Source organism: Cervus elaphus, chromosome 12 (genome assembly GCF_910594005.1).
Source record: "Cervus elaphus chromosome 12, mCerEla1.1, whole genome shotgun sequence".
Lineage (NCBI taxonomy): Eukaryota > Metazoa > Chordata > Mammalia > Artiodactyla > Cervidae > Cervus > Cervus elaphus.
In genome coordinates, this window is record NC_057826.1 from 75,644,235 (window position 1) to 75,657,066 (window position 12,832).

At 40.2% G+C, this 12,832-nt stretch overlaps 1 pseudogene and 1 gene segment (V, D, J or C); both read left to right on the forward strand.

Moving 5' to 3' along the window:
- The first annotated feature begins 3,639 nt into the window (after window positions 1-3,639).
- On the forward strand, window positions 3,640-4,206 carry LOC122704654 (annotated as a pseudogene).
- A 4,713-nt stretch (window positions 4,207-8,919) lies between these two features.
- On the forward strand, window positions 8,920-12,238 carry LOC122704657. The segment is given in 4 exon segments: window positions 8,920-9,009; window positions 9,122-9,275; window positions 11,474-11,519; window positions 12,124-12,238. Coding segments are annotated over 4 exon segments (252 nt in total).
- Window positions 12,239-12,832: the final 594 nt, after the last annotated feature.

Here is a 12,832-nt window from a genome sequence, read left to right on the forward strand (position 1 = left end):
ATTTATTTAGATCTTTAATCCATATATAATATGGATTATATATAATATTATATATATATTTAAAGTAAAGCATTCAATATTTCACTGTGACTACTAATTATAGTGTTTTTGATAAATATTCTTTATTTATTTAAATTGACTTTTAAATGTGAAACCAAATTTCATTTCTAGAGTTAAGTGCTCTTAGGAATGTTGTTTTGTCCTTTTTACATGATGAAACATTGATTTGCTATTATTTTATTGATTACTTTCCCCCCATTTTCCTGAATGATAACTAGTATTCAACTTTTTCTTTTCCATGTTAATGTCAGATTTTGGTATCAAGATTGTAATGGTTCATTAGGTAACTTGCAATTTATGGCTTCTTTTCTACCTACAGAAGAATTTGTGTAGGATTTTTAATGATTTAGAAACAATTTTCAGAAAGTTCACTATAATGAGGCCATGTAAACATAGCCTTATGGGAGAAACTTAATAATCCTTAAATTGTGGATTCAGTTAGCTTAACAGATAAAGAGTTCTTTATATATTTATTTTTCTGTTACGATGGTTGACAAATTGTGTTTTTTTCTGCTCATGTTTTATTATTTGCTACCTTTGCTTTCTTTTATTTTAACTTGCTACTTTTTCTAGTTCTTTAAGTTGCAACTTTGCCTATTAATTCTCAACATTTCTTCTTTCCTGACAAATATAATTTAAATTCATAAATTTGTCTCTAATTGCAAATATTCCTTGACTTAAAATGGTGCTATTTGCCAAAAAACTTATCATAAGTTGATAATATCTTTAGTCAAAAGTTCATTTAATATACCCGAACTCTGAACATCATAGCTCATCCTAGCCTACCTTAAACATGCTCAGAACACTTATATTAGCCAACAGTTGGGCGAAATTATCTAATACAAAGCCTATCATAACTTGATGCTGACTACCATATAAAATTTATTTCTCACTGTACTGAAAATGAAAACCTGAGTGGTTGTCTAGGTTCAGAAGGGTTGTGTGTTGGTTGTTTACCTTTGCAATCGAGTAACTGACTGGGAGCTGCAACTTGCTGTTGATGTTCAGCATTAAAAGACAGCATCATGCTAGCCCATGAACACAATTCAAAATTAGAAGTGCTGTTTCCACTGAATCTATATTATTTTTGTACCATCGTAAAGTTGGAAAACCATAAGTGAGGGACTTTCTGTACTGCTTTTGCTGCATCTTACATGTTTTGATATGTCATATATTCATTATTATTCAGCTAAAATAATTCCATTTGAAGTGGGACCTAAGAATGGCCAAATCCTGCCCTGCTCACCACAGGGAAGATTCCTGAAGATGCTGTGTATATTAGCTTAAGACAAACAGAAAGTGAAGAAGGACTTTTAGCTGATCCCTGGACCTAATTACCTCCAGGACCTAATATCACTGGTCCTCTGATTACCTCTAGGAAATGTGGGTTTGAGGTTCAGGCCTAAGTAGAGTTTCCTACTTCCTTCTGAATCCAGAATAGCAAGCTCAGAATTCCTACAAGGATGAGGTGGAAAGATAGGACACACCTCAGATTGGCCAAGAGTTGATTTACTTTTCAGGCATCTGGGCTGAAATAGAAAGAAGCAGCAGCCCATCCCAGGGCACTAAATTAGCCCTCTATAGAAATGCATTTATCACAGATAGGCAAAACCTTCAAAATTCAGGAGCTATAAGCAGAATAAGTGGACTCTGGAGTCCTATGTTTAAGTTAGACTGAGAACTCATCTCCTGGGCTTCTCTGGGGGCTCAGATGGTACAGAGTCCGCCTGCAGCACAGGAGACACGGGGTCAACCCCTGGGCCAAGAGGATCCCCTGGAGAAGGGATTGGCTACTCACCCTACTATGCTTGCTTGGAGAATTCCATGGACAGAGGAACCTGGCAGGATACCGTCCATGGGATCACAAAGAGTTGGACATGAATGAGCGACTTGCATTTTCATGTTCTTTTTTCAATCTCCTACTCATAAATGGACTCCGAATGACAGAATCAGCCCTCCTCACTCCTCCTTTGTGGGTAGAAGAAGAGGAGGGTTTACAAAGCAGGGAAGAAGTGGACACTTTCTGATTCAAGGAGAGAGACACAGGTATTCTTACCCATACCTTCTGGTTTTGTTCAGTTTTAATCTTTTGGGTTTTTAGCTTTATAGTCTGCCCAATGTCTTCAGTGGAATAGATCCGAGAATTATCATGAGATTCTTGTTTCTACCTGCTGTCTTTTTGTCATTCTCATCTTCAACATCAGAGTCTTTATTATCATTTATTGAACCACTACCATATGCCAGGTCCATTGTTCAGCACTTTAGATACTCCTTCTGTAATCTAAAACCCACAAAGTAATATTAATCTATCCTCAGGTAAGGAAACTGAGCCTTAAACATGTTTAAAGATGAAGGGATTTCTGAGATAAATGCTGCAGGCAACATAAAATGAGAATTAAAAAAATAAAAACTCCAGAGTTAAACAGTTCAAAAATATTTCTGCTATACAGCAGAAAGTAACATAACATTGTAAATCAGCTATACTCCAACAAGAATTAATTTAAAATGTAAATAACCAGTTTGAATAAGTCCAAAAAATCTTTGCAATTCAGAAATCAGTCTACTTACTCTTTTGACACCTGTATAGTATATTGTAATACAGATCTATCATAACATATTGAATATTTGTATTGAAGGATATTTGAATATCCTTGCTGCATACAATATGCAATTTTATAATGTATTTATAAGGCTATTTCTTAAAAAAATTCTCAGACAAGAGGAAATGATATGTGAATTCCACCTATGAATCTTATTTAGCTTATACTTCAATTATAGGATGTGAAAGTGCCTATTTCCTGATTTATCACACACATTGAATGTGCATATTATGATTCTTAACTCTTTTTGTAACCTGATGGCTGAGAAACGATAGGGATTTTCAAGAAAGTGTGAATTAAAGAAAACAGTTCTTTATGGCTGAAGTGGTAAGAGGAGGGAGCAGTTACAGGAATGTGAAGAGGTTCAGCTGCAGCTGTGCAGTAAAACTTATGATTTCTTCGATTTCTTCTTTTCTAACATAAGCATTTATGCTTACATTTCTCTCTAGGTACCTGTGTGTATGAGTTACTCAGTATTGTCTGAGTCTTTGCCACCCCATGGACTGTAGCCCACCAGGCTCCTCTGTCCATGGAATTTTCCAGGCAAGGATACTGGAGTGGGTTATCATTCTTATCTCCAGGGGATCTTCCCCATCCAGGGATCGAACTTGGGTCTCCTGCATTGCAGGCAGATTCTTTACTGTTTGAGCCATCAGAGAAGCCCCTCTAGGTACATACTTAGCCACATTCTGCAAATCTGATGTGGTAAAAATTGTTTTCCTTAGGAGGAGGGAAAGAGACAATCATTTCCCTGGCAACGCTGGGCTTAGCCCTGAGATGATCGTGTTTCCATGGCAACCTCCCACTCCCGCGGCAGATGGGCTTCTGGCGCGTCCTCCTCCATGCCTCTGTGACTTGCTCTGATTGGCTGGGCTGACTCTGTGTTTCCTGTAGAAAGTTGTGAACACAAGAGGCAGCAAAGCAGGTCTTTTATCCTGCGAGTCCTTGAACATTTTACAGACACAAGAATTCAGTTCTCAGTGAGTCTAAAGGACAGAAGGAATGGACAAATCCCTGAGCCTGCTCATCCTTTGGTTACAACTAAACTGTGAGTTAGAGGGATTTGGAAATGGGCAAAGAATGGGCAACTCCCAGATATTCCTCCCCAGGGAAGACAGAAAGTCAGGGAGTTGTACCTGCATGGTTTCTGGGAGTTCCTGTGGAGAGCGAAAAAGTAAACTTAAGTTAGTTTCCAAGAATAATCAGCCGCTAACCAGCCTGTCTCTGTTTTCTGTTTCTGAACAGGGGTGAGCAGTAAGCAGGACATGAGTCAGAGTCCTGAAGCTCTGAGCGTGAGAGAGGGAGACAGCGTGGATCTCAACTGCAGTTACCCTGACAGCGCTCTGCACTTCCTGCAGTGGTTTAGGCAGGATCCCGGGAAAGGACTCACATCCCTACTGTCAATTCAGGCGAATCAGAAAGAGCAAACAAGTGGAGAATTACAGTCTCCTTGGATAAACCATCAGGACACAGTGCTTCACACATCGCGGCTTCTCAGCACAGTGACTCGACCACCGACCTCTGAGCTGTGGGCCCCAGTGCGCAGAGGGAGACTGTTCCCAGGACTCAGACTGCAGATGGGGCTCCAACCACGTCCTGTCATGGCGCTGAGGAAACTTCTTCCATCAAGGGGTTTTCTGTATTGACTTTCCTTCCAGATAGAGCCAATTAGCAAGGGAGGGATGATTTGAGAGAATAGCACTGAATCACGTACATTACCACAGGTAAAATAGATGACCAGTGCAAGTTCCATGCATGAAGCAGGGAACCCAAAGCCCACGCTCTGGGACAACCCGGAGGGATAGGATGGCAGGGGAGGTGGGAGGGGTGCTCAGGATGGTGGGGACACAGGTATACCTGTGGCCGATTCATGTTGATGTAGGGCAAAAACCATCACAATATTGTAAAGTAATTATCCTCCAATTAAAATAAATTAATTTTAAAAAATCTTTTAAAATGATCTAAAATTATATTGTGAATTATTTGATTGTTAGATTTTTCATCAACTCAATTTAAATAATAGTTTTACAATCTAAATGGGAAAAGAATTTGAAAACGAGCAGATACATGTGTATGGATAACGGAATCACTTTGATGTACACCTGAAAATAACACAACACTGTTAATCAGCTCTTTCTCTAATAGAAAATAAAAAGTCAAAAAATAGTAGTTTTGTTGAGATTAAGCAACATTTCACACAATTCTCTCTTTTAAATGAACACCTAAGTGTGCGTCTAGTATACTTACAACATGGCACAATCACTACCTCTATCTAGATTTGAAACCTTGTCATCACCTGGAAAGGAAACCACACGCCCATGACACAGTCACTCCCCGCGCTCCCCACGCACACTCCCTGGAAGCCACCCACCTGCTTTCTGACCACGGTTTGCTTATTCTATGCATTTTATGCAAATGGAATCTTACAATACATGGCATTTTGGCATTGTTTACTTTACTTAGCATAATACTTCAGAAGTTCATTCAACTCAGGACCAACTGCTAATGTTAGTTAGTGAAAGGCTCTCAGTCGAGTCCAACTCTGCGACCCCATGGACTATACAGTCCATGGAATTCTCCAGGCCAGAATACTGGAGTGGGTAGCCTTTCAATTCTCCAGGGGATCTTTCCAACCCAGGGATCAAACCCAGGTCTCCCACATTGCAGGTGGATTCTTTACCAGCTGAGCCACAAGGGAAGCCCAAGAATACTGGGGAGCATATTCCTTCTCCAGTAGATCTTCCCTACCCAGGAATCGAACCAGGGTCTCCTGCATTGCAGGCAGATTCTTTACCAACTGAGCTATGACAGAAGCCTAGGACCAATTGGAGAAAGGCAAATGTTCATCCTTAGCCAATCACATGGGATGCCATACTGCTAATTAGCCTGCTGACATTGTCCCTGTTCTTCCCACTCCCCTCCACCCATCTGTTTTGCTATAACTTTGTCAGTTTTGCTGATCCTCTTAAAGAACCAACTCTTTGTTTCATTGATTTTCTCTACTGTTTATCTCTTTTAAATTTCATTGATTTCTCCTTTTATCTTTATTATTTTCTTATGCTTGTATTGGATTAATTTATCTTTTCCTTGTCCAGGTTCTTCAGATAGAAGCTTAGATAATCTGAGATTTTAATAAAGAAAAAATTTTTCTTTTTTAATATTTGCATGTGGTGCTAAAATTTCACTCTCAATACTTCTTTGGCTGTGTCCCCCCAATTTTGGTATGCTGTATTTTCATTTTTATTCAACTCATGGGAAATTCAATGATTTCCCTTGAGACATTCTCTATGACCCATAGATGATTAAGAAGTGTGTTGTTTGGTTGCCAAATGTTTGGGAATTTTCCTGTATCTTTCTGTTATTTATTTATACTATTATTTCATTGTGGTTGGAGAACATACTCTTTATATTTCAGTTCTTTTACATTAGATTTGTTGAGTTTTTTTAGGTCCCAAGATTTGGATTTACCTGGTATATATTCCACGGACACTTGGCAAGAAGTATAGTCTCCTCTGGTTGGGTGGAGTGTTGTATAGCTGATAAATTAAATCCTACTGGTTAATGGTGTTATTGAGTTCTAGATATCTGCTGATTTTCTGGCAAGTTATTCTACCAGTTGTTGAGAGAGGAATATTGAAGTATTTAATTATATTTCTAGATTTGTCTCTTTTCTTTTTAGTTTTAATTTTTGTTCCACTTATTTTTCAGCTCTGTTAGTTGGTACATATACATTTAGGATTACTATGTCTTCTCAGTAAATTATCCTCTTCATCAGTAGATAATATTTCTCTGTCTCTCATAATGTTCTTTGTTCAGGAGTCTGTCTACTTTATCTGATGTTAATATAGCCATTATACTTTCCTTTGATTAATGTTTGCATAATACATCTTTTCCCATCCTTTTACTTTCAAGGTGACCATGTCTTATTTGAAATGAATTTCTCTCAGACAGTTACAGTTGGGTCGTGTTTCTTAATCCACTTTTTGTCTGAGCTGTTTTGTCACTGGTGTGTTCAGATCAACTTCTGTGTCTTAGTTTCTGTGTGTAGATCACTTGTTTTTAATGTCTTGATATTTTAGGGCTCAGGCTTCCATTTTATTTGATTTTTTTGTGTGTGTGCTTTTTTTTTGTCCCGTATGTTTTTCCTTCAACATTTTCTAGGATTACACTTCAATTTATCTGCAGTGTTTAGTATGTGTGTGTGTGTGTGTGTGTGTGTGTCTGTTAGTTGCTCAGTTGTGTCTGACTCTTTGCGACCTCATGGACTGTAGCCTACCGGAATTCTCTAAACAAGAATACAGGAGTGCATAGCCATTCTCTTCTCCAGGGTATCGTGTTGACCCAGGGACTGAACCCGGGTCTCCCACATTGTAGGAAGATTCTTTTACGGTCTGAGTCACAAGAGAAACTCCTATGAGCATGTCAGTCAGTTCAGTTCAGTCGCTCAGTCGTGTCCGACTCTTTGTGACCCCATGAATCGCAGCATGCCAGGCCTCCCTGTCCATCACCAACTCCCAGAGTTTACTCAAACTCATGTCCATTGAGTCAGTGATGCCATCCAGCCATCTCATCCTCTGTCATCCCCTTCTCCTCCTGCCCCCAATCCCTCCCAGCATCAGGGTCTTTTCCAATGAGTCAACACTTAGCATCAGGTGATCAAAGGACTGGAGTTTCAGCTTCAGCATCTGTCCTTCCAATGAACACCCAGGACTGATGTCCTTTAGGATGGACTGGTTGGATCCAAGTCCATCCTTGCAGTCCAAGACACTCTCAAGAGTCTTCTCCAACACCACAGTTCAAAAGCATCAATTCTTTGGTGCTCAGCTTTCTTCACAGTCCAACTCTCACATCCATACATGACCACTGGAAAAACCATGGCCTTGACTAGACAGACCTTTGTTAGCAAAGTAATGTCTCTGCTTTTTAGTATACCTAGGTTGGTCATAACTTTCCTTCCAAGGAGTAAGCATCTTTTAATTTCATGGCTGCCTATAGCATTTAGATGTGTCTTATTGTATAGCTGTTGTTATATGGTTGCTCCAGTTATTGCATTTACATAATAGTCTATTGGTAATATTATTTTACCTATTTGAATGTAATGTATACATTACATTTACACTTATTTATTCTCCCCATTCATAAAATAATTTTCTTTAGTGTTTCCTCCATGTGTGTCTAGAGCCTCATTAGACACTGTTATAATTTTTCCCAGATATATATAATTATATTATTATATATATGTTATTATATAACACATTTAATATGCTATAAAATATTTCCACAAAATATAATTTAGGAAATTCAAGAGGAAAAGTCTATTGTATTTATCCATATTTTTGCTTATTGTATTCTTTATTCCTTCTTGTTGTTTCAAGACTCCTTCCTTTATAATTTTATTTCTGTTTATAGAGCTTCCTTTAGACATAATTTTAGGATAGGTCTTCTGGTGACCACTTTTCTTAGTTTCCCTTCAACTGAGTATGTCTGAATTTCACCTTTATTAGTGAAGGCTTCTGGATTAATGGCTCTTCTCTTTCTGCAGTTGAAATATATTGGATTATTTCCTTCTGGCTCAGTTAAATCTGGAAACTAAAAAAAATGCAATATTGTAATTTTATGTTTCATTCTAAAAATTATTTTGTATCCAGCACTTAAAAGTTGAAGGATAGCTGATTGACAATGTTATGCTAATTTCTTCTGTAGAGCAAAGTGATTCAGTTATACATATATAGACTTTTTTTTATTTTATTTTCCATTATTGTTTACCCCTGGATATTGAATATAGTTCCCTGTGCTATACAGTAACACAGGACATTTTTAACTCACAATTCTGTTTTTTTAAAAAGCCAAATAGTTCAAGGCTGACAACATATAAATCCTCTTCTGTACATAATCATGATGCTTTGAAATTCAACCACAGAAGGGCAGTAAAAAGGTGGGGCATGTTAATGAAAAGTGAACTTCTCCATAGTTCTCTATTTGGCCTCTGGAGGGCACTGCTGCCTAAATTGGAAATTGCTTTTCTGTGAAGGATCAGAAGAACCTCACAAAACCCTAGGGTTTAAAGAGATGTTCTGAACATTTTTAACACAGTGAGATGTAAAGCATCTCAGACACCAGAGACAGGCATTTTGTAAAGACAGCTTCTCTTCCTAACAACCTCCCTACAATCTCCATCAGAAGAAATATATATCCTTTGTCATTCTTAACTTCAGAGAAACCTGGGTTCAAGTCAGCCAGTCTTCAAACTTATTTGTGGGGAACCCATTAGAAAGGAGCTCACTGCCTCTTCACTGCTCCACTATGACCTTGGTGTTCACCTTGATGCTTGAGATGCTCCTGTTTCTGAGTGAGTATTACTCCATTTTACTGCTTTGTCCACACATGGAATATTGGTCCATGTTGAATAGAGACTTTGTGCGTTAGCTGAGTTCACTGATTCAGCACTGATGTTTCAGCAGGAGCTGGAGCCCAGTCAGTGACCCAGCCTGATGACCACATCACTGTCTCTGAAGGAGCCCGTCTGGAGCTGAGGTGCAGCTACTCATCTTCTGTTTCACCATACCTCTTCTGGTATGTGCAGTACCCGGACCAAGGACTCCAGCTCCTCCTGAAGTACGTGTCTGGAGACAATCTTGTTTCAGGCATCAAAGGTTTTGAGGCTGAATTTAGGAAGAGTGAGAAGTCCTTCCACCTGAGGAAAACACCAGCTCATTGGAAAGACTCCGCCAAGTACTTCTGTGCTCTGAGTGACACAGTGCCCGGGGCTGCAGGAGGAGCTGAACACAAACCTCCTGGACCCTGTAGCTCAGTCTTTGTTATATTAGGAAGTTGGCATGTTCTGTGAGAGCAAACAGTACAGACAATACAGAATCCTGGAAGTGTTTGGTTCACACGGCATCTTAGATTTTTCTTTTCTTCATTTTTTCTTGTCTTTTCTATTCTTTTTTTCTTTATCATTTTGCAAAGGAAAGACTCCTGTTTTCTGAAATTTGGCATTTTTGTCCTCTAGAATCAGAATTCTAGGGAAAATGAGGCCATAGAATTTTCAACAAGCTGGAGAAAGCTACTTACTGCCAGGTCATTTGGAATAGTGATGGGCTGAGATATAATAGCTTGAGGTTGGCCATGTGAGTTGATACAACACAAGTCAGAGAATTTGCTTTACAATATTAATCTCATCTCTCAAGCAAACAAAGAACCCAGGACAATGCCTTATTTCTAACTGCATTATCTCCAGACTATTTTGCTAGTATCCTAAGTTTCTTTCCTTAAAGGATTTCAACTCTTTGACTAAAGTGTTTGGGACTGGTGGAGCTAATTACTGTTGGCACTTAAGGATGTATATGGGTGACCTTTCCAAACACAATATAGTGTGAAGCAAAAAAAGTTCTCCTTTATTCATCAGTCTCCATTAATAGTCTTCCCAGGTGGTGCAGTGGTAAAGAATCTGCCTGACAATGCAGGAGACACAAGGGCATCCTCCCTAATGAGGAGGAAGATGAGGAGTGCAGTGAAGAGGTGGTTAAGTCATCCATATGGGGCAGTTCTTCTGGGTCTGTGTTTATCTTTGGCCAGATATCTCTCTCGTTTTCCCACATCAGACCTGTTTTAGGACACTCCTGAAAGATGCATGTGCATCTTTTTGCCAAGATGGATTCCAGCACAGAGCTTTGTGGGATGCTTGGCATCATCTGTTATGAGGCCGTGCCACCTCCTTTTTGAGCTCTGAGGAGTCTTTCTGTGCCTGCGCAGTTTTCCTTGACCTCTTGACCTCAGAAGTGGTCACTTTTTTACTCTAGCAGAGCTCAACTCCTGCTGTTAATTGTTAATTGTCTTGGTTACTGAGGCTAATTAGCATGACAGGTTAATGAATCTGAGAGACGAGGAGTGGGGGCAAGGAGTTTATTCGGAAAGCTGGCTGACCAAGAAGATGGCAGACTAATGTCTCAAAATAATCATCTTTTCTGGGTCTGGATGGGAGGTTCTTTTACAGAACAGGGTAGGGGAAGGTGAGGAAACAAATTAAAAAGGCAAAATTAATCTTGTAAACATCTGCTAGAATGGCAAGCCTCAGGCAGGGGATGTATTAATTTCTTCTTTCCTACCATCCACAAGTGGATAGGTCATGAACAAAAGCCTTTTAGCAGTCAGGCCGAGGGGCTGATTCTCTGAGGCAGCCCATTATGTATGATTACAATAACAAAAGCAGTGAAAAGCAAGTCAAAGGAACAGTTCCAACAAGGTAGAATTGGTTCTTCCCTCAGTATTTGGAGTCTGTAGGGAAAACAAATCTTGAATTTTATTCTGCTTGACAACTACCAGCTGTCTAGTCCAGGGGCCCATCTACCTCCTACCTCCGAAACTCATTCTGAGTTTTCATGTGCTCAGTCGTTCAGTCAGGTCTTGCTCTTTGCTATCCGATGGACTATAGCTCACCATGCTCCCCTGGCCATGGGATTTTCCAAGCAATAATACTGGAGCTGGTTGCCATTTCCTTCTCCAGGGGATCTTCCCGACCCAGAGATCGAATCCCCATCTCTTTTGTCCCCTGAATTGGCAAGTATATTCCATCCCCTGGAAAACTCTTTCAAATGGGGGTTAGTAATAATAGAGGAGAATAATTTTGTGTGAAGAAAAGCTAAATCATTATTGGCATATAAGAAGCATGCTTTTTGATGAATATTCCTTTCAATTAATAGCTCTGCCTTATTCCCTGATTCAAGAACTAGACATTTATGACCATAATGCAAAATATCTATATTTACATTGATTGTTATTATCTTTATCTATGTTGTTATCTTTATCCATAGCTCTCAGGAAAGTCACCTGGATCAAACAGGGAGTCATAAACAAAAGGTAAGATGGAAAATTTTGAAGTATAGATGCCAGCTTTTTCTGATTTTTTCCCACTTTTATTACCTAAGATTTATTTGTTAATATATATCAGGAGAAAATAGAAACTTTCAATTCACAAGTTCAAAATTATGTACAAAACATTGAATGTCACCTTTTCCCCCCACTCTCACCCCTCTTTAGCCTGTTTTTAGTTCAGTGAGACCAGAGGGTGGGGCTGCCTGTCACAGTGTCAGCTGAGCAGGGTTTGTTGGCTGAGCTGATTGGTTGCAGGAGCTGAAACATCCAGACAAGTCATGACACTCACCACCCAGGGTTTGCTATGTATCTTGTGAATGTTTTCCAGCAACAAGGCAAAGCGTCATGAAAAGGCTAGTGGACACTGTACTGGGGCTTTTGTTTGCCCAGGTTTGCTGTGAGTTGGGGCTGCCCAACTGAAGGGGAATCTGAAGGAATGAGCAGCTTCTCTTTTGTTGAAGGAGGAAGAGGAGCTGACAAGTCCTGCAGACTTTCTATCCTTATCATTTATGGGGTGGGGGGTGTACTTTCCGGGTTTTGCAGGAGCTCTGTGACCCTCACCTGTGACTGTTTCTCTTCTTTTCATCAGGTGTGAGAGGGATGGATGTGGTGCAGAGTCCCCCAGCCCTGAGTCTCCAGGAGGGAGCCAGCTTTACTCTGCGGTGTAATTTCTCCACCTTCCCAGGTAGTGTGCAGTGGTATCTTCAGAACCCTGGGGGCCACCTCATCCACCTGTTTTACATTCCTTCAGGGACAAAGCAAGATGGAAGATTAAAGGCCACCACAGTCCCTGCAGAACACCGCAGCTCACTGCACATTTCCTCTTCTCGGACCACAGACTCGGGCACTTACTTCTGTGCTGTGCAGCACGGTGCTCCCCAGGCACCTGCAGCCTCTACACGAACCCTCCCGGGGCTCAGCCCCTCCTCCAGCCTCAGTCACACCGTGAGGCCCCCACAGGGCGTTTGCAGTGCTTCATGTTACTCACCCACATCAGGACAGTTTTAACCACAGACACTGTTTGGCCCTACAGGTTACGGACTTCGATCTCTATCTCCCCTTCTCAGTCTGTGTCTCCTTCTTCACTAGAAACTTCGAACTGGGAACTAGCAGAAAAGTTGATACGAGGACAGAATTAAAATAAATATTTAACCACAGCTTCCCAGGTGGCTCAGTGGTAAAGAATCTGCTTACCAATGCAGGAGACGCAGGAGACATGGGTTCGATCCCTGGGTGGGGCAGATCCTCTGGAGGGGGAAATGGTAACCCACTCCAGTATTCTTGGGAAAGACTGGGAA